Raw genomic sequence first — 20672 nt, 5'->3', positions numbered from 1 at the left:
TTTCTATGGCGACATTGGTAGCTTTTACTTCTTTTTGCCATCTTCACTAAAAATCGTCTTAACACTACTAAATTATATTAAAGCAGTATACAACACCCATACTGACCCTATGGCCTAACAGACACAGTTTTCTGTCATCCTATCAAATTAAAACTATGTTGAAAGACATTAAAAACTCAAGTAATACTCTTCCGCCCTCTAGATTACCTAGTCACAGTCAACTTTTCCAGTCACTTTCCGATCTCATTGATACTGCAGCTTTCGAACCACACACAAATCATGTCATAAAAGCTGCCATTTATCTAGCTTTCTATTTGCTTCTCAGACCAAGAGAATTTACTTCCATAAACTTCACTTCCCCAGAATTTACTTCCATAAACTTATCCAGACTACATTAAGAAATCTCACCTCACAAATATACAAAACCACTATGTACTATCCCTCAGCCATACCAAAACTAGCCAGAGGGGACAGTTTATAAAAATTCCCTATTACCCTACCAATAATGGTGCCCCATCAAAATTATAGATAACTACCTAACCTCTGTTCAAGGTTCCCCTGATCAACCTCTACTAGTTTTACACGGCAATACTCTAATGACCATCTTTTTCATTTTACAGTATGTCTTACATAAGGACCTTACAAAACTACTTATAATATGCTCTCATTACGGCTTTTATGCCCCGAACACAAATATATACCAAAGAGTTGTGGCGGGGAAAAAAAGTGTGGATGAAAGTAGGGGTTAATACATTGCTAAACACAAATACACACACCAGTCAAGACATGCTTTTCCCACAGATATCTCACTTGAACAGTGCTCTCACTACTGCAAGGGATTCTGGGTAGGCATATGCAAGTGAGCTCAAGGACCACATTTTTGCCTCATAATTCCACTTTGGAGTATGTGTCTTCTGTATACAACAGCTTTGAAACACAACTCAGGAAGAGGAGAAAAGCCAGTGAACCACTTATGGACAGCTGTTTTGTTGTTAATGCAACTCATCAGCATGAGGTTGGTTACTGACTAGCATTTTTGGTTGTTGCTTTGCAAGTACCTCCAATCCTCAGTAGCTAGTCAGTAACCAACCTCATGCTGATGATTTGCATTACCAATGAAACAGCTGTCCATGAGTGGTTCACCGGCTTTGCATCTTTTGCCAAGTTGTGTTTCAAAGATGTTGTATACAGCAAACACAGACTCGAAGGAATCCATATTTAAAATGGAATGAGGCAAAAATGTGACTCTTTGTTGAACTAATTTGCATATGCCCACCAAGAATCCTTTGTGGTAGTAACAGCACTGCAAGTGTGTGATTTGTGTGGGAAAAGCAAGTCTTAAAGCTTGACTGGTGTGCATATTTTTGTTTAACATTGTATTAACGCAACAAACTGTGCAACAGTGTGCAATGTCAATCAGCAGTGGCTAAGGCCAGTCAGGTATTGTCATTTATGAAAAAGGGCATTCATTCTTGGCATGAGAATATCATTTTGCCTTTTTAAAAATCACTGGTTAGACCACATCTTGAATATGCTGTGCAATTTTGGACACCTGTTCTAAAGAAGGATATTATAGCACTAGAAAAAGTGCAGAGGCGGGCTACAAAATTAACAAAAGGAATGGAACATTTCAGCTATGAAAAAAGGTTAACAAATTTAAACCTCTTTAGTTTAGAAAAACGTGGCCTGAGAGGGGATATGATAACATTATACAAATATATCCAGTATCAATACACACCATTGTGTGGAAATCTATTCACAAACCGGACTTTACATAGGTCACGAGGCCATGCATTTAAACTGGAAGAAAGAAGATTTTGTCTAAGGCAAAGAAGGTTTTTTTTACTGTAAGAACAATAAGGATGTGGAATTCTCAGCCTGAAGAAGTGGTTTTATCAGAGTCCATACAGATGTTCAAACAGCAACTAGATGCATACGTGCAAAAACTGAATATTCAAGGATATAAGCACAAACTAGGAAAAAAAATCCTTCTTGACCCCAGAATGGCAGTCAAATTAATCCATGGATCAAGAAGCTATTTCTTGATCCAAGGATTAATCTGACTGACATTCTGGGGTCAAGAAGGAATTTTTTCCTAGTTTGTTGCAAAAATGGAAGTGATTCAAACTGTTTTTTTGGGGGGGATCATCGGCAAAAAACAAATGTGAGAAAGGCTGAACTTGATGGATGCAAGTCTCTTTTCAGCTATGTAACTATGTAATATATATATATACACACACATATATATATACATATATATATATATATATATATATAAATATATATATATATATATATATATAAATATATATATATATAAATATATATATATATATATATATATATATATATATATATATATATATATACACACACACACACACACACACTGCTCAAAAAAAATAAAGGGAACACTTAAACAACACCATGTAACTCCAAGTCAATCACACTTCTGTGAAATCAAACTGTCCACTTAGGAAGCAACACTGAGTGACAATCAATTTCACATGCTGTTGTGCAAATTGGATAGACAACAGGTGGAAATTATAGGCAATTAGCAAGACACCCCCACTAGAGGAGTGGTTCTGCAGGTGGTGACCACAGACCACTTCTCAGCTCCTATGTTTCCTGGCTGATGTTTTGGTCACTTTTGAATGCTGGCGGTGCTTTCACTCTAGTGGTAGCATGAGACGGAGTTTACAACCCACACAAGTGGCTCAGGTAGTGCAGCTCATCCAGGATGGCACATAAATGCGAGCTGTGGCAAGAAGGTTTGCTGTGTCTGTCAGCGTAGTGTCCAGAGCATGGAGGCGCTACCAGGAGTCAGGCCAGTACATGAGGAAACGTGGAGGAGGCCGTAGGAGGGCAACAACCCAGCAGCAGGACCGCTACCTCCGCCTTTGTGCTAGGAGGAACAGGAGGAGCACTGCCAGAGCACTGCAAAATGACCTCCAGCAGGCCACAAACATGCATGTGCCTGCTCAAAGGGTCAGAAACAGACTCCATGAGGGTGGTATGAGGGCCCGACATCCACAGGTGGGGGTTGTGCTTACAGCCCAACACCGTGCGGGACGTTTGGCATTTGCCAGAGAACACCAATATTGGTAAATTCGCCACTGGCGCCCTGTGCTCTTCACAGATGAAAGCAGGTTCTTACTGAGCACATGTGACAGACGTGACAGAGTCTGGAGATGCCATGGAGAACATTCTGCTGCCTGCAACATCCTCCAGCATGACTGGTTTGTCAGTGGGTCAGTAATGGTGTTGGGTGGCATTTCTTTGGGGGGCCGCACAGCTCTCCATGTGCTCGCCAGAGGTAGCATGACTGCCATTAGGTACCGAGATGAGATCCTCAGACCCCTTTTGAGACCATATGCTGGTGCGGTTGGCCCTGGGTTCCTCCTAATGCAAGACAATGCTAGACCTCATGTGGCTGAAGTGTGTCAGCAGTTCCTGCAAGACGAAGACATAGATGCTATGGACTGGCCCGCCCATTCCCCAGAACTGAATCCAACTGAGCACATCTGGGACATCATGTCTCGCTCCATCCACCAACATCACGTTGCACCACAGACTGTCCAGGAGTTGGCAGATGCGTTAGTCCAGGTCTGGGAGGAGATCATTCGCCACCTCATCAGGAGCATGCATGCACAGGCTTTGTAGGGAGGTCATACAGGCACGTGGAGGCCACACACACTACTGAGCCTCATTTTGACTTTTACTGGCGATATCATCGTTGTAATACATTTTACTGTTTTGAAACACTAATATTTGTGTTCAGCGAAGTCTCCCGAGTAAAACAGTACCTCCCATGTACAGATTTTATGGTGTCTTGGAAAGTTATAGGGTTAAATATAGTGCTAGCAAATTAAATTCCCTATACTTTCGACATGGGTTGTCAGGCAGGTCCCGCTAATTGTAATTAATTAGGATACCTAATTATGTAAAAATATTACAGAAATATATGTGTAGAATTAATATATGTATATATATATACATATGTGTATATATACGTATATATATATATATATACATATATAATTTCTTTTAAATATTTTTATTTATATATAGGTATATATAGTGATATATACGTATATATTTATGTATATAGATATATATATATTATTTCGTTCTACGTGTATTTTGATATAAATATATATATATATATATATATTAATATCACAATACAGTTAGAACGAAATAAAACACATCTATATATTTTTTAATATTTTATTTTTAATTATTTTTTTATTTTATATTTTTACGTATTTACATATTTATTTTTTATATTATATATAAATATATATATAACAATAATTATATATATATTTAATCAGTATCAGTCTACGTGTAATTTGATATTAATATATATATATATATATATATATATATATATATATATAATTATATATATATATATATATTAATATTAAAATACACCTAGACAGTGTGTGTGTGTGTGTATATATGTGTATATATATATACTTAGATCATATATATATAATATATATATATATATGATCTAAGTATATATATATTTTTTTACACTTATTTAATTTATTTTAATTTTATTTCCAGCCAGCAGGGGGACTAACTGTCATTACCAGTTAGTCCCCCTGCTGGCATTGCTGCAGCCAACTATCCCAGCCATGTGATTGTGAGGTCCTCGCAAGGACCTCACTCTCACATGGCCCGGGGGGGCTGAAGAGGGCGGACGTGCCACGGGGGGCTCCCTGGGAGTCCCCCCAACCGCGATCGCCGGCGTGGGTAAGTAACAAAAAAACGGAGGGCGTACAATTACGCCCTGCGGCGTTTAGAACCGCTTTTAAAAGGACGGAATTGTACGCCCTCCGGTCTTAAGGGGTTAATATTGTCTACCCCACCCTTTTATAAATGTTATTATAATTCCCTGTATGTTTTCTGACATGTTTTGGTTATTTGTATTTTATTAAGTTTATCACAGCTATCTTCATGTAATAATCATATGGGCTAGTACCCAAGTAAATATAAAACTTTGCATGTTAGTTCCATTTGGAACTGGGTGCCCTGTGTGGATTTTTAGGGATTTTTTTGGCTAGCTGCACAATCCCTCTAGCTCTGGTATAAATCAAAAGAGCTAGGCCTGAGAGCTGCAAGTGCCTTTGGAAAGGCAATATAAATCACATTGCAGGCAGATGGGTTGATACCTGCCTGGAAGAAGGACTGCAGCAGAATAGGCAGAGGGGATGATACCTGCCTGGAAGAAGGGTTGCAGCGGAATAGACAGAAGGGACGATACCTGCCTAGAAGGAGAGCTGCAGCCTGGTCAGGTGAAAAAGTTCCATAAGGACCCCAGTAAAGCTGTAGCAATGTCATTCTAGCTTACCATCTTTCTTTTCACCGGTCTCCATTTCCAGTTTCTTTTACTCTGGCCTTTCCTTTTGCACAAATCTCCCTCAAACTCTCTTTTACAAAAACACCATATTTACAGGTATACACCTGCCTCACTGCACATTACTGGGGGTCTGAATTATTCCAGTACATACTGCCAAATACATAGTCCTCTGTAATATTCCAATAGACCCTGCACATTACTGGGGCTCTGTAACATCCCATTACACCCTGCACTTTACTGGGGCTCTGAGACATTCCAGTACATGTTCCACATTAATGTGACCTCTGTAATATCCCAATACAATACCTATTTCTGGGGCCTCTGTAATATCCCAGTGCATCCTGAATATTACTGAAAGCTCTGTAATATTCCAGCACATATTGCACATTACTGGGGGTTCTGTAACACCCAATATATATTGAATATTACTCTGGAATATTAAGAACACACTGCACTTTCCTCTGTAATACCCTAGTACACACCCTGCACACTACAGGAGATTCTAAGATCCCAGTACACACTGTACAATGCTAAGGGCTCTGTAATATCCCTGTACACACTGCACTTTACTGGTTGCTCTGTAACATCCCAATGCAACCTGCACAATACTGGGGGCTCCATAATAACCAGTACATGCTGCACATTGTTGGGGAAGTCACATTAGATTAGGTTTGGTAAGACACACATGCTGCACATAACATCTCACAGCACATACACAATGTAGCCGATATTATTAGATAGATGGAATGTATGAGTGTTATGAATGTATTTTAACTATAACTCTGTACCATTCTTCTTCTGTAATATTTAACTGGGCAGATTCTAAGTAAAGATTTCTCTCTGGTAAGGACTATGGTGTTGGCTGTTTATTTGTAATATCGGGTAGAATACCTTAGTAGTTCTAGTCATATATTTATCTGGACAAGGGCATAAAGATATATGTTAGTTCTTGGAAGAGGTGACACGGGGATATTACATTCACTATTAATACACAATGCAGAGTGGATTTCTCTTAATAGGAAACCAATTGAAAGTATTGGTGGTGAGAGAAGGATTATACAACACACATTACTAGGGTTTCTGCAATATTGGGAAAATTACAAAACTCCCTGCAATCTGTAGTTTGTACTGGGGCACGAGATGCACCTTATGGGGTGCTCTGTAATATCCCAGTACACATTGCATTACTGTGGGCTCTGTAGTATATCAGAGCATGATGTACATTACTAGTAGTTGAGTGGTTGAATAGACAGCATAGCACATTTAGAAAATGTTTCTATTTCAGCTATCTCAAATTCTCTCGAAAATTCTCTTACATAAACACCAAATACACTGCACATTACTGAGGCCTCGGTAATATGCCTTTATACACTGCACATCACTTAGGCCTCAGTAATATGCCTATATACACTGCACATAACTGGGGGTCTGAAATATCCCAGTGCACACTGCACATTGCTGGGTGGCTCTGTAATATCCCAATACACATTGCACATCACTGGGTGCTCTGTAATATCCCAGTGCACCCTGCACATTACTGGGGGCTCTGTAGTACACACTACAAATTATAAGGTCCTTTGTAATATCCCAATACACACTGCCAAATACATAGTCCTCTGTAATTTCCTAATAGACCCTGCACATTACTGAGGCCTCGGTAATATGCCTTTATACACTGCACATCACTGGGGCCTCGGTAATATGCCTTTATACAATGCACATCACTGAGGCCTCAGTAATATGCCTATATCCACTGCACATAACTGGGGGTCTGAAATATCCCAGTGCACACTGCACATTACTGGGTGGCTCTGTAATATCCCAATACACATTGCACATCACTGGGTGCTCTGTAATATCCCAGTGCATCCTGCACATTACTGGGGGCTCTGTAATATCCCAGTACACTCTACAAATTATAAGGTCCTCTGTAATATCCCAGTACACACTGCCAAATACATAGTCCTCTGTAATATCCGAATAGACCCTGCACCTTACTGGGGCTCTGTAACATCCCATTACACCCTGCACATTACTGGTTGCACATTAATGGGACCTTTGTAATATCCCAATACAACACACATTATTGGGGCCTCTGTAATATCCCAGTGTATCCTGAATATTACTGAAAGCTCTGTAATGTTCCAGTACATATTGCACATTACTGGGGGTTTTGTAACATCTAATATATATTGTACATTACTCTGGAATATTGAGAACACACTGCACTTTCCTCTGTAATACCCTAGTACACACCCTGCACACTACAGGAGACACTGTAAGATCCCAGTACACACTGTACAATACTAAGGCATCTGTACTATCCCTGTACACACTGCACTTTACTGGTTGCTCTGTAATATCCCAATACACCCTGCACAATACTGGGGGCTCTATAATAACCAGTACATGCTGCACATTACTAGGGGTTCTGCAATATTTGGAAAATTACAAAACTACCCTCAATCTGCAGTTTGTACTTTGTGCACTTTATAGGGGGGGGGGGGGAGGGCTCTGTAATATACTAGTACACATTGCATTACTGTGGGCTCTGTAATATATCAGAGCACGATGTACATTACTAGTAGTTGAGTAGTTGAATAGACAGCATATCACATTTAGAAAATGTTTCTATTTCAGCTCTTTTGTCCTTAGACTTGCAATTCATAGAGATGTCGCGAACATAAAATTTTCTGTTCACGAACGGTGAACGCGAATTTCCGCAAATGTTCGCGAACGGGCGAACCGGGCGAACCGCCATAGACTTCAATAGGCAGGCAAATTTTAAAACCCACAGGGACTCTTTCTGGCCACAATAGTGATGGAAAAGTTGTTTCAAGGGGACTAACACCTAGACTGCGGCATGCCGCAGGGGGATCCATGGCAAAACTCCCATGGAAAATTACATAGTTGATGCAGAGTCTGGTTTTAATCCATAAAGGGCATAAATCACCTAACATTCCTAAATTGTTTGGAATAACGTGCTTTAAAGCATCAGGTATGATGTTGTATCGATCACGTAGTGTAAGGGATACGCCCGCTTCACAGTGACAGACCAAACTCCCCGTTTAACGCACCGCAAACAACCGCAAACAGTCCATTTGCAAAACTGCAAACTCCCCAGTTGCACAAGGTTGGATACCAAGCTAGCCATGTCCCGTTCCTTGTCCTCACTGATGTCATTGAAGGTCTCTTCCTCCAACCAGCCACGTACAACACCGAGGGTCCTCGAAAGGTGACAACAAGCCCCCTGGGACGCCTGCTGTGTTTGGTCTTCCACCTCCTCAAAGCCACCTTCCTCCTCTGACTCCTCTTCTTCAGACTCCTCTCTCTGCATTGCCTCTCTCTGCATTATTATAAGGTGTGTTAAGTAGTACTATTCCTATCAGTTTAATCCCTGTTACGTCCCCTATCAGGGGACGTGTATATGGCATCGATTTTAGGAACCGGGAGATGGAAAAAGATCCTTGGTCGGTCCTCCTACTTCAAATTTGGGGCACTGCGCGTGCAATCTAATGTGCCACCAGATAGGAGTGGTGTGTTAAGTAGTACTATTCTTATCAGTTTAATCCCTGTTACATCCCCTATCAGGGGACGTGTATATGGCATCGATTTTAGGAACCGGGAGATGGAAAAAGATGCTTGGTTGGTCCTCCTACTTCAAATTTGGGGCACTGCGCGTGTAATCTAATGTGCCACCAGATAGGAGTGGTGGCACTGGGCAAGTGGGCACAGTATACGCTGTGAGCCTGACACACACGCTGGCAGGCAGGCAACTGCAATTAAATTACACAGGAAATAAAAAAAGAAAAAGCAGACTGATGTTCTAGCCCTAAAAAGGGCTTTTTGGGGTGCTGTCCTTACAGCAGAGATTAGACTGTAGTGGACACTGAATACACTAGCCTAGCTATCGATTTCCCTATTAAATCAGCAGCAGCTACACTGTCCCACCTCTCACTAAGAAAGCAGCTTCCGGGGGGGCGGGGCCTAGCTGTCATGGAGGAAAGACGCACTTTAAGCAGCTATCAACAAGCGAATTTCACCCCAGAAGGGGATGACCCAGCAATGTTGCTCCTACCTGACCGACCCGACATGCTTAATTGCGGTCAGCAACTCGACAAAGTCTTACTTACCTCCGCGTGGCAAGTGTGGCCTGGTGCTCACCGGGCGGGAGAGGCGGCCGATCTCCCGATCCTGGGATGCCTGGCAGGAGCTCCGTTACCCCCCCTCGGACCGGTGGGGGTTATCCCGGTCCACCCCTGAGAGCCAATGGACGCACAGAGCACAGCCGCCCAGGCTGACATACTCATCTGCGACTCTCCCAATATGGCGGCAGCCGCGTGTCCTCCTGGTACCAGCAAAGCATGGCAGGATATTGAGTCTAAGCTGGACAGACTCTTTAATCAATTTTGGAAGCAAATAACAAGCAGGAAGCCCCAACAAGCTTCACCACAGCCCCAACAAGCTCCACCACAGCTAAGCAAAGTAGTCCCCATAAAAATCCACCAACGCAAAAGGTGTCGAAGACGGGACCAGAGGCACAAACAGAAATGCAGAGCCTGCCCCACGTCAAGCACTCGCCTCCACCTTAAGCCACCACAATCCCGCACCGGACGTGAAGCACCACCGGGACAGATCCGACCACCTAAAAAACAAGCTTCCACCACCTCAAGCCGCGAACCCGGCACTCAGCCAGAGACTTGCCTTTGTTGTTCCAGGTATCAGGGATTCCCAGGTACTGCACCTGGCACCCAGAAGGGATCGGATGAGCACAAGCAGTAAACAGCAGCCTGCCAAGCATGTCCCACTATAGCCGATCCTCCACACCATGCCTTTGATTGCATGAACTGCTCTCTGCACATTAACTAATCGTAAAGTAGCAAGCGTTTAAACATGTCATTATTTCACCTCCTAAAGAGTTTATTGTCGTAGTTCCTTACATGCCTTTACCTTAACCGTTCATGTATTATGTTATTCACTAGTCTCATCTCATTGGGCGACTCACACTTGATTTATAACTAGTGGTGGAGCTGCTGATATAAATACACAGTTGATAACATGCAAGCTACACCCTAAACATGACAGCCATCTTTCACAACAATGTACTGCTATATACTCATACCCTCAGTGCAACTAGCCATGATATACGCACGTTCAGCCTAGCATGCTCAAATATAACACACTTCTGTCTAAAAAAAAAAAAAAAGATTGCAGCTTCTGAATGAATCTAAAATGGATGCTGTCCAGGAGGTGGGATGGTCTGGGAGGGAGGGTCTGCTGCTGATTGGCTGGAATGTGTCTGCTGACTGTGAGGTACAGGGTCAAAGTTTACTCAATGATGACGAATAGGGGGCGGACCGAACATCGCATATGTTCGCCATCCGTGGCGAACGCGAACAAGCTATGTTCGCCAGGAACTATTCGCCAGCGAACTATTCGGGACATCTCTAGTAATTCACTTTGAATGCTCACATTAGCAAATAACCCTGTCGGTCTCAAACTAGGTTGGTATTATAAACAAACTTCAGACTATCTTCACACAATAATATATCTAGTACCCTTCTATGTATATCCTAGACACGAACTTTACCTGTCCCTTGCTGGCAGTCAGATTTTGAAGTGCTCCTGCACATGCTTCCAATGTTGATTCCTTTTTGCTATGACCTAAAAGGGCCAGGTATGTTTTTATAGCACTGGAGTGGGACAGGAGGCTGGCTCCTTTAGGATTAGCTTCTTCCTCTGGCAGGGGCAGCTCCAAGTTATTATTCTAGAAAAGGGAAAATGTAGATGACCAAAGAAGAAACAGAGCAGAGTCAGAATAAGAAAGAGAAACATGATGAATTAAAACTAGATCAAGGGAAAACTAAAAGTTAAACACTAAATCACCTGTGTTTTATCATTCTTGTTGCTGAAGCAACCTGTGGAGGTCTTTTCCGTTTGTTGATTGCGGGAGATGTGCTCATTCATTTGGGAGTACTTATTGGGTACTTCCGAATCCAAGTGGTACGACAGATTGTGCAGAATGCAAGCACAGTTTTCCACCGACTATAAAAGTAGGAAATATAGTATAGATTTAAAATAAATCCCAAAAATCATAGTCACATAGTAATTTAGGCTAAAAATAATCTTAGTGCACAAGGTTCAATTTCTTGCATCTCACATTCTTACAGGAGATCCAGAGCTAACAATGGAAGGGGATCATAATTGATTGAAAATGATAACAATTCCATAACCTCAATATGAAAATCTCTTCTTGGATTAACAAGTCATTGTTTATTAATAATGTATTAATATAATATTAACTGATCTATTAGAGACATGCTAAAAAAGAACAGGGATGCAATGAAAAGGAAATTGCAATATACACAAAATTGAAAATTACCTTGTCATCTGGGCAATTACTGACTACACAACGCTGGATATAATGCATTAATGAGTCCACGAGCCCTGGGTAGTTACGCATAGCCTGACGGCCAACATCAGCAGAGCTTAAGTTTCTGTCAAATTGAAAACATGGAGAGGAAAATAGAGCAGTGAAAATCATATCCAAACCACATCATTTGAAAATATGTGCTGCCTGGTACAAAGAGGAATTTTTATCAATTCAAAAATCCTAATAGATACTTGTTATCTTTTAACAACACAGAGTGATGTATTCCACTGGTATTAGAAACTAAAGACATAATTCACTTAAACGGAATAAATAAAACCATATTTAAAAAAAAATGGCATTATGTGCATCCTTTTCTATATAGATCGTATTAATATGGGTGTTCCAATTTTAAAACACAAAGTGTTTAACACTGAATTGGGATATTAACTTAAATGGTTATGCATTATTTAAGAAAAATAGAAAAAAAAGGGTGAGGGACATGTTTATATATCAAACCTATATCAAACCTGAAACCAAGTGTTAAAAAATGGTAAGCGATGATACACATGAATGTACAGGATGAAATTTGCATATGAAGAAACATGAGTTGTTCATTAATGGGACAGTCCAGACACCTATACAATTGTAATGCAGTTGATACATTTTGGTCTCATTAATATGCTGTATCATTTGCATGTGCAAATGTATATAGTTTTTGCACAACTTTTTTTTTTTTTTTTGAACCATAAGCCTGCCTTTTTAACAGTAGGTCCTCCCCCCTAATTGTGTTTTAGGGTCCCCGCACATGGGTGGGGACCGGGGGGGTAAATAGGTCCACCCCTATTGTAACTTATTGCCTCCACCCGCCGCTCATGGGTGGGGATCAGGGGTCACAGGACAGTAGGTTCCCCCCCATGGCATCTTGGGGCCCGCTGAGCATGGGTGGGGACTGGTGGGAAGTCAATAGGTCCCCCCATATTGTATCTTGGGGCGCCTACCCACCACACATGGCCACGGGAGGACACTAGGTCCCCCATTTAGTTTAGGACACTTTGTCTGTCCCCCCCCCCCCCCCGCGTCACCCCCCATCTACTTTTGAATGAAATTCCGACCCAAACAAAGTCTCGAATTGCATCCTAATATGAATGGAGAAACTGTTCTAATTCTGATAGAACAAAATTTGGTAGTTTGGCCGGGGTTGGAACGCTGAATGAAGCAGCAGGAGGTGAGAATTATGGGAAAATTGACCACAGGAAATGGAGCAGACTTTGCTCCTCCCCTTGGTAAAAACAAGTCAAGCGTAGGAAAAATACATAAGACAAAATAGTCCCTACTTTGTCTTATGTTTTAAAGAAAATTAGAGCAGATAGGAAGAAATGAAGAACAGATCATGGGAGAGGGAGAGAAGAGGAAGCGGTTGGGGAAAGGTAAGTTTGACATGAAAAAAGTGGTTCCCAAATCTTAAATAAATAAATGAAAGGTTACATAGAGTAAACTGCCCTAACTTAAAGCGTCAAGACTCGACGCGCGTTTCAGCGCTCTCAGGCGCCTTTTTAAGAGTGAGCCTTGCAGGGTATCCAGTCTGCCTTTTAAAGGGATGAAGAACACACCCCCAGTGAACACGTCATGCAAAGGATGACGTCATCTGGACAGTGGCTGTGAGACTGCTTACCACGAGCGAAAATCAATTAGCTGCTCATATCTACCAGATAGAAGGGGATGTGAATAATCCCGTACTTCTATCGTCAGTGGGTTTTGAGAAATCTGATAGGATACAGAGATACCTTGCTGGTATATCATAAAGACCCATATACATTTGTAGAAATATATCGTATGATACAAGATCATGATATCCAGTATAAAGGAGAGAAATGGAAACAAAATATGAAACCATGTATCAAAAAAATGGCATGTAGCAAAAGTGTATAAATAGATACCCTGGGATTCCTGATTTCATGAGGCTGATTATTAAGTATGGCATCAAGTAAAGCTCAAGAAGAGTTTAAAATGATGTGTAAGAAATATACATATGTATTGGATGAGCGGGGTATCAATATAAAAACACTTTATTTTTGTTATTGTTTATTGTTTATTGTTTATTTTAAGTTTTCCTTGTCTCCATTTTATCCTTGCTATTATAAAAATATGTGAATATAAATTACCTTTCTCGGTGGAATTCAACTAGGAAGGTATTTTAACAGAAAGGAAGAGATAGGTCTGTATCATACTGGGATTCATTAGATCCTTCAAAATGTAGCCTTTTGAGTTTAAAACTTGAGTTTTACCAGTTTGATCACGTGGGACGAAAAATATTCACCACAAATATTATTTTAAGAGGGAACGCATCCTATGAAATGGATAGTGCAAATTTGAGATTATTGAAAGATTAGAAAATTATTCTTAGAAAAAGGGTGAAAAAGAGAATCCTTTGTTGAGTCCCCTTGGATTTTTTAATCTATAAATCCAAAAGGATTCCCTTTGCCTTAGAAATTTATCATAGTCACCTCTTAAGAAAAAACGTTCAAATAAAACAGTGAGTATTAAACATAAAAGGCTCAACTATTCCATGAAACGCTTGTTATTCGTACTCCTACTTGATGTGATATGCTTGCCCTTGGGTGTGGGTATATGTATGGCAGGCAGTAATTTAAGCCACTGAGGCAGACTCCTCATATTGCTCCCACAGTTCCCAGACCTTGGTGAAAGTGGTGGTGGTATTTCGGACCTGAGCTGTTAACTTGTCCATGAGATAATTATCTCGTAGTTTCGTGTGTACTAGGGTCATGCTAGGCAGGTCCGGACAGGCCCATTTTTGTGACAGAGCCCTTCTCACTGCTAGATATATCATATTAAGTAGTTTCTGCTCATGTCTGTTTAGTCCCTCCGTGGGTCTAGATAGCAGACACCCCCATGGGTCCAGTGTCAGCCTTCTCTGCAATACCCGGGAGCCTAGGGATACCACTTTGCCACAAAAGGTCTGTACATTTGGGCACTGCCACCACATGTGTATATAGCTGCCCTTGTTGCCGCATAAGTACCAGCATGTGTCCGTGTTTCTTAATTTTATGTGGTATTGTTTTACCGGTGTTGTGTACCACCTAAAGAGTGTCTTATAGCATTGCTCCTGGAGTGTAACACACATGGACACCTTGGTGCATGCCTCCCATATTTCCTGCCAGTCTATGCCCTCAAGGGTCTCCCCCAGGTCGGCTTTCCATTTATCTGTGTATCTGAGGGTTCCCGATTCCCCTGATTCCGAGCTAATGTGTTGGTATAAGAGTGTAATTAGTTTGGTTTGTGTCTTTTCCTCGTAGCAGAGCTTTTCAAAGAAAGTTAGTTTCGTGTTCGCTGCTGTTTGGATCTCTGGTGTGCGGATGAAATCCCTGAGTTGTAAGTATCGGAAGTAGTCCCTAGTTTGGAGTGGGGCCTTAGTGTTAAGTGTTAAGGTGTTCAAAGGTGACTATGTTGTTGTTAACGTATCGTTGCAGTCCTGTGGCTTCTATGCCTCTGAAGTCCCTGGCTGTTAGTCCCGGAGGGAACGCTCGGTTCCTGAGGACTGGGGTTAGTGGCAAGGAGTCGTTTCCCAGCGCATATTTACCCTTTACCTGGTCCCAGATTTGCAAGGAGTTCAGGATGGCAGGGCAAGCGGTCCTCAATATAGGTCTTTGTGCTTTAGGTACCCACAAGTAAAATTGGGGTAGGTTCGCTCCTGTCATTAGTGACTATGTCTACCCAGCATCTACGGTCTGGGGGTGAGTGCCAATGGATAATCTGCGCTAGTTGGGCCGCCTGTTAATATTGATATATGTTGGGTAGGCTCAGGCCCCCTCTGTCTTTGGGTCTATATGGTATATTTCGGGCCAGTTTAGGGCGCTTTTTTTACCATATAAAGAAATCTATAGCTTTCTGCATCGTTGTCAAGTCTCCCTTTGTGATCCTTATAGGTAATGCCTAGAACAGAAATCGTAATCTCGGCAAAATGTTCATTTTTATTGTGTGTACTCGTCCTATTCAGGATATTGGTTTATCGTTCCATGTCTCTAGGTCGTGTATCAGGGCTTGAATGAGTGGTGTGTAATTACACTTATATAGGGATGAAGGGTCCGTTGTCAGTGTGATGCCCAGATATTTAGGCTCCCTTGGTTCTATTCTAAAGTGGTACGATGTTGAATGGTCAGCGTCTCTGCAGCGGATATGTGGAATGGTAGTGCTACTGTTTTAGATGGGTTTACATTATAGCCCGAGACGTCTCCATATTGTGTTATGAGAGTCATGAGGTGTGGTAGGCTGTGTATCGGGTCCGTAAGGGTGCTGTGGGCCAGATTGAGGAGTGTGCACTTAATTTTCTAGCTTGAGCCATAAAAACAAAAAGTAAAACATAATAACATATAGTGTAACAAATAACGTAAATGTAAACACTTCTGTAACTCATACAGTAAAACAACATTTTCTGGTCTTACAAATGGCCAGAATATTTCAGGGGCAGGAGCCCTCCCGCTGGTGGATTTAGGGGTCCCCAGTATGGAGCAGTACTGTCCCGCCATGATCCACTATTTATGTACGTGTCCAGTGTATTTAAGATGTGAATTTGTCACATGGCTTATCAGGAGCCATGAGCCTCCTATGGGCTCTGGGTGTGCATCTGTCCCCCTGTGTGTGTGTTGTGATTGTCGTGTGCCTCAGGCCTCGTGCCTTCTGTGGCCATTTTTTGTTTCCTTCCATATGTGTAGTCAGTGTTATGGGGAGGTATTTTTTACTTAGGAGTCTCCCACCCTCCCGTGATTGGAGGTGTTTCTATATCGGCCACTCTGGGCCGTGATACAGACCTAAGTTGCCGTGATCTCAGTTGTAGCATATTAGGCCTTGTCGGCCCTTTAAATGGCAGATTTTTGCTTCAGTCATCTCAGTTCATTTATGGAGTAATACAAATATAACTCTCTGTGGCGAAACTGACCTCGCCATGTGTCCTTGGAGGGGGCTGCTTGCCCGCCTCTTGCCTTTGGACTATGGACCCGACTTTATGTGAATGTGTTAACCCAGATAGCTATGCCATGGAGCCCATTCGTGTAGTTAAAGACTTCGGCTCCATGGCAATTTAACTGTGTGAATAGGATCTGCGCGCTATTCGTGTTTTGTGCGCTCAGATGCCAGCTATCTGGGGATATGTGAAATGTCTGTGTGTTATGTGTAAAAGGTGACTTTATGTATTTTAAAGTGTTTTACTGTCTTTGTGTCCCCATGTGCATAATGGAGTCTTGTCTGTGTCCTGGGAGGTAATTGGATTACTTCTCCATTGTCTCCAGGAGAGTGGGCTCATTAAAACCGGTCTGAGCCGGAAAGCCATGCTGGCAGGGGTTTTTAAAAGATACTTTACTAACTTTTGAACCCCTGGTCTGATTCATGCCATTTTTTAATATGTTGTTCCCCTGAATGGATTGATTGAGGATATGTATTTTTATGTGAATGTGATGTATGGTTTTAGAGTTATGAAAGTTGGGTAGAAAGTTTGTTTTAACTGTATGTGTAATTGAGTTTCCTCTCAGGATAAGGGGAGGGAATATGTGGGATGTAACTGTGATGTCATCGTCTCGTTATTGGGGGAATTGGATTGTATGCTGACTGCCAGGAGTGTAAGCGGATTGTATGCTTTTCCTGTTCAGCTATTCCAGGGTTCGTGTGTTTCCAGTTCGGGAGTTGGAAGATTCGTACAGTTTGCAGTTCGGGAGATTGGTGCTTGCAGTATCTGCTGGTCTATGTAAAGGGGGATTATTGCCTAAACAGTTTTTATCCCCTTCTGAGCGAAACGGTCCATTACAATTGGTGGCAAGCGGCGGGATCGTTCCAACAACCAGAGGGACAGCTACAGACAACACCATTCCTGGATTACAAATTGAGGGTGGTGTGAAGCAATATCAGAGGAGGACATGTTGATGTACAGAGAGACTGCCAGAGCCGGGTTGTGGGACGAAGCCCTAGAGGAAGTACAGTATTCGCGAGGGGATCGGCGCCGCAGCAGAAGGCAGCGAATCCTGGCTCGAATGGCAGAGCGTTTGCCCCTCCTGAGGAAAAAGACCGAAGAAGCGTGGGTGACTAGACTCGAGATTCTAGTATATGTAGAACTGGCGCTCGACGACGCATACCAGGCGATACAGTGGTACGCAGCTCAGTGTATCCCCGAGATGGCAGAGTATGAGTTCCCAGAGGGTGGAGATTACGCTGGCCCTGGCCTATTTTGGGACAATATTGACGATGAGGACTTTGGGAAAGCTACCGACTCGCGTTTCTGGGACCTGTGTTATGACCGAGAAGACATGCTGGGGCTCCCTAGCGCTATTGACCTCGAGGCAGACCTACGGTATCTGGTCGCCCAGGAATGGAACCTGGAGGGGGATTATCTGCGACTCATCAATGAGGCCCGGGAAGAGACAACCGGTCCTCCTTCCCAACAGCAACCAGCGATACCCGAGGTAGCAGATCTCCTAGACTGGTCCAGTGAGGATCCCCAGCGGCAGTATGTATCCCAGGGAGCTGAAGGTGCAGTCCTTCCTCCCCAGCGGCAGATTGTATCCCAGGGAGTTGAAGGTGCAATCCTTCCTCCCCAGCGGCAGAGTAAGTCCCAGGGAGCTGAAGGTGCCGTCCTTCCTCCCCAGCGGCAGATTGTATCCCAGGGAGCTGAAGGTGCTGTCCTTCCTCCCCAGCGGCAGTGTGTACCCCAGGGAGCAGAAGGTGCAGTCCTTCCTCCCCAGCGGCAGTGTGTGTGTCAGGGAGCAGAAGGTGCCGTCCTTCCTCCCCAGCGGCAGTGTGTACCCCAGGGAGCAGAAGGTGCCGTCCTTCCCCCCCAGCGGCAGTGTGTACCCCAGGGAACAGAAGGTGCAGTCCTTCCTCCCCAGCGGCAGTGTGTGTGTCAGGGAGCAGAAGGTGCGGTCCTTCCTCCACAGCGGCAGTGTGTACCCCAGGGAGCAGAAGGTGCAGTCCTTCCTCCCCAGCGGTAGAGTAAGTCCCAGGGAGCTGAAGGTGCAGTCCTTCCTCCCCAGCGGCAGATTGTATCCCAGGGAGCTGAAGGTGCAGTCCTTCCTCCCCAGCAGCAGTGTGTATCCCAGGGAGCTGAAGGTGCAATCCTTCCTCCCCAGCGGCAGTGTGTACCCCAGGGAGCAGAAGGTGCAGTCCTTCCTCCCCAGCGGCAGTGTGTGTGTCAGGGAGCAGAAGGTGCCGTCCTTCCTCCCCAGCGGCAGTGTGTACCCCAGGGAGCAGAAGGTGCCGTCCTTCCCCCCAGCGGCAGTGTGTACCCCAGGGAACAGAAGGTGCAGTCCTTCCTCCCCAGCGGCAGTGTGTGTGTCAGGGAGCAGTAGGTGCAGTCCTTCCTCCCCAGCTGCAGTGTGTACCCCAGGGAGCAGAAGGGGCAGTCCTTCCTCCCCAGCGGCAGAGTAAGTCCCAGGGAGCTGAAGGTGCAGTCCTTCCTCCCCAGCGGCAGATTGTATCCCAGGGAGCTGAAGGTGCAGTCCTTCCTCCCCAGCAGCAGTGTGTATCCCAGGGAGCTGAAGGTGCAATCCTTCCTCCCCAGCGGCAGTGTGTACCCCAGGGAGCAGAAGGTGCAGTCCTTCCTCCCCAGCAGCAGTGTGTGTGTCAGGGAGCAGAAGGTGCAGTCCTTCCTCCTCTGCGGCAGTGTGTATCCCAGGGAGCAGAAGGTGCCGTCCTTCCTCCCCAGCAGCAGTGTGTATCCCAGGGAGCTGAAGGTGTTGTCCTTCCTCCCCAGCGGCAGTGTGTACCCCAGGGAGCTGAAGGTGCCGTCCTTCCTCCCCAGTTGCAGTGTGTACCCCAGGGAGCAGAAGGTGCCGTCCTTCCTCCCCAGCGGCAGTGTCTACCCCAGGGAGCAGAAGGTGCCGTCCTTCCTCCCCAGCGGCAGTGTGTATCCCAGGGAGCTGAAGGTGTCGTCCTTCCTCCCCAGCAGCAGTGTGTACCCCAGGGAGCAGAAGGTGTCGTCCTTCCTCCCCAGCGGCAGTGTGTACCCCAGGGAGCAGAAGGTGCCGTCCTTCCTCCCCATCGGCAGAGTGTCCTGCAGGGAGCAGAGACCGTCAGTCTCGTTACAGTTCAGAGAGAGGAGCTTGTTACACCCTCTCTCCAGCGGCAGCCTAACCCACCAAGGGGAGATGTTACACCCCCAACAGTGCAGATGGGACCATAGTCTCTGCACTTGCAGCACAAGGGGTAGGGATGGTCGGTCCTGTCCCCCAGCCCAAGAGCTGTGTACCCAGAGGGGAGACGGTCGGTCTCACCCTCCCACAACCAGGCTCCAATCAGGCTAGTTCAGTGGTAGCGCTGGCACCAGGGCAGAGTACCGCTGGTCTCTGCCCACTCAGCAACCCACCAAGGCAGTCTACCAGCTCCCCGCACAGCCGTGGTGAGGATCCTTGACCTGGACAAGCTGCTACTTTATCCAGGTGGAGTAAACATTTATTGTGGGTGGGAGGTACTGCTGTTTGTGCTTCGTCGGTGGGTTGCTGGACTAACCAGGGCACTGACCGGCAGGAGTTCAGATACCCTGTTAGTCTGGGGGGTAAAGTGGAGAAGTGTGGCAAAACCGACCTCGCCACGTGTCCTTGGAGGGGGCTGCTTGCCCGCCTCTTGCCTTTGGACTATGGACCCGACTTTATGTGAATGTGTTAACCCAGATAGCTATGCCATGGAGCCCATTCGTGTAGTTAAAGACTTCGGCTCCATGGCAATTGAACTGTGTGAATAGGATCTGCGCGCTATTCGGTAGTTTTGTGCGCTCAGATCCCAGCTATCTGGGGATATGTGAAATGTCTGTGTGTTATGTGTAAAAGGTGACTTTATGTATTTTTAAAGTGTTTTACAGAGCCCTCTCTCCTGGAGACAATGGAGAAGTAATCCAATTACCTCCCAGGACACTGACAAGACTCCATT

At 44.2% G+C, this 20672-nt stretch overlaps 1 protein-coding gene across 2 annotated transcripts in view; it reads right to left on the bottom strand.

Annotated features, from left to right (window-relative positions):
• The window catches only part of PKP1 (plakophilin 1), a 448336-nt gene that overhangs the window by 119873 nt on the left and 307791 nt on the right, over positions 1-20672 (bottom strand). For both annotated transcript variants that reach the window (XM_063453188.1, XM_063453189.1), the window contains exons 7-9: positions 11757-11871; positions 11261-11419; positions 10965-11141 (exon numbers count right to left, since the gene is read on the bottom strand). In XM_063453188.1, the coding sequence (XP_063309258.1) occupies positions 10965-11141; positions 11261-11419; positions 11757-11871 (451 nt within the window). The remainder of the gene's footprint in view (positions 1-10964; positions 11142-11260; positions 11420-11756; positions 11872-20672) is intronic.

This window comes from Pelobates fuscus, chromosome 1 (assembly GCF_036172605.1).
Source record: "Pelobates fuscus isolate aPelFus1 chromosome 1, aPelFus1.pri, whole genome shotgun sequence".
NCBI classification, from domain to species: Eukaryota; Metazoa; Chordata; class Amphibia; order Anura; family Pelobatidae; genus Pelobates; species Pelobates fuscus.
The sequence above is the reverse complement of the archived record's forward strand: the minus strand, read 5'-3'. Positions and strand labels throughout refer to the sequence as shown.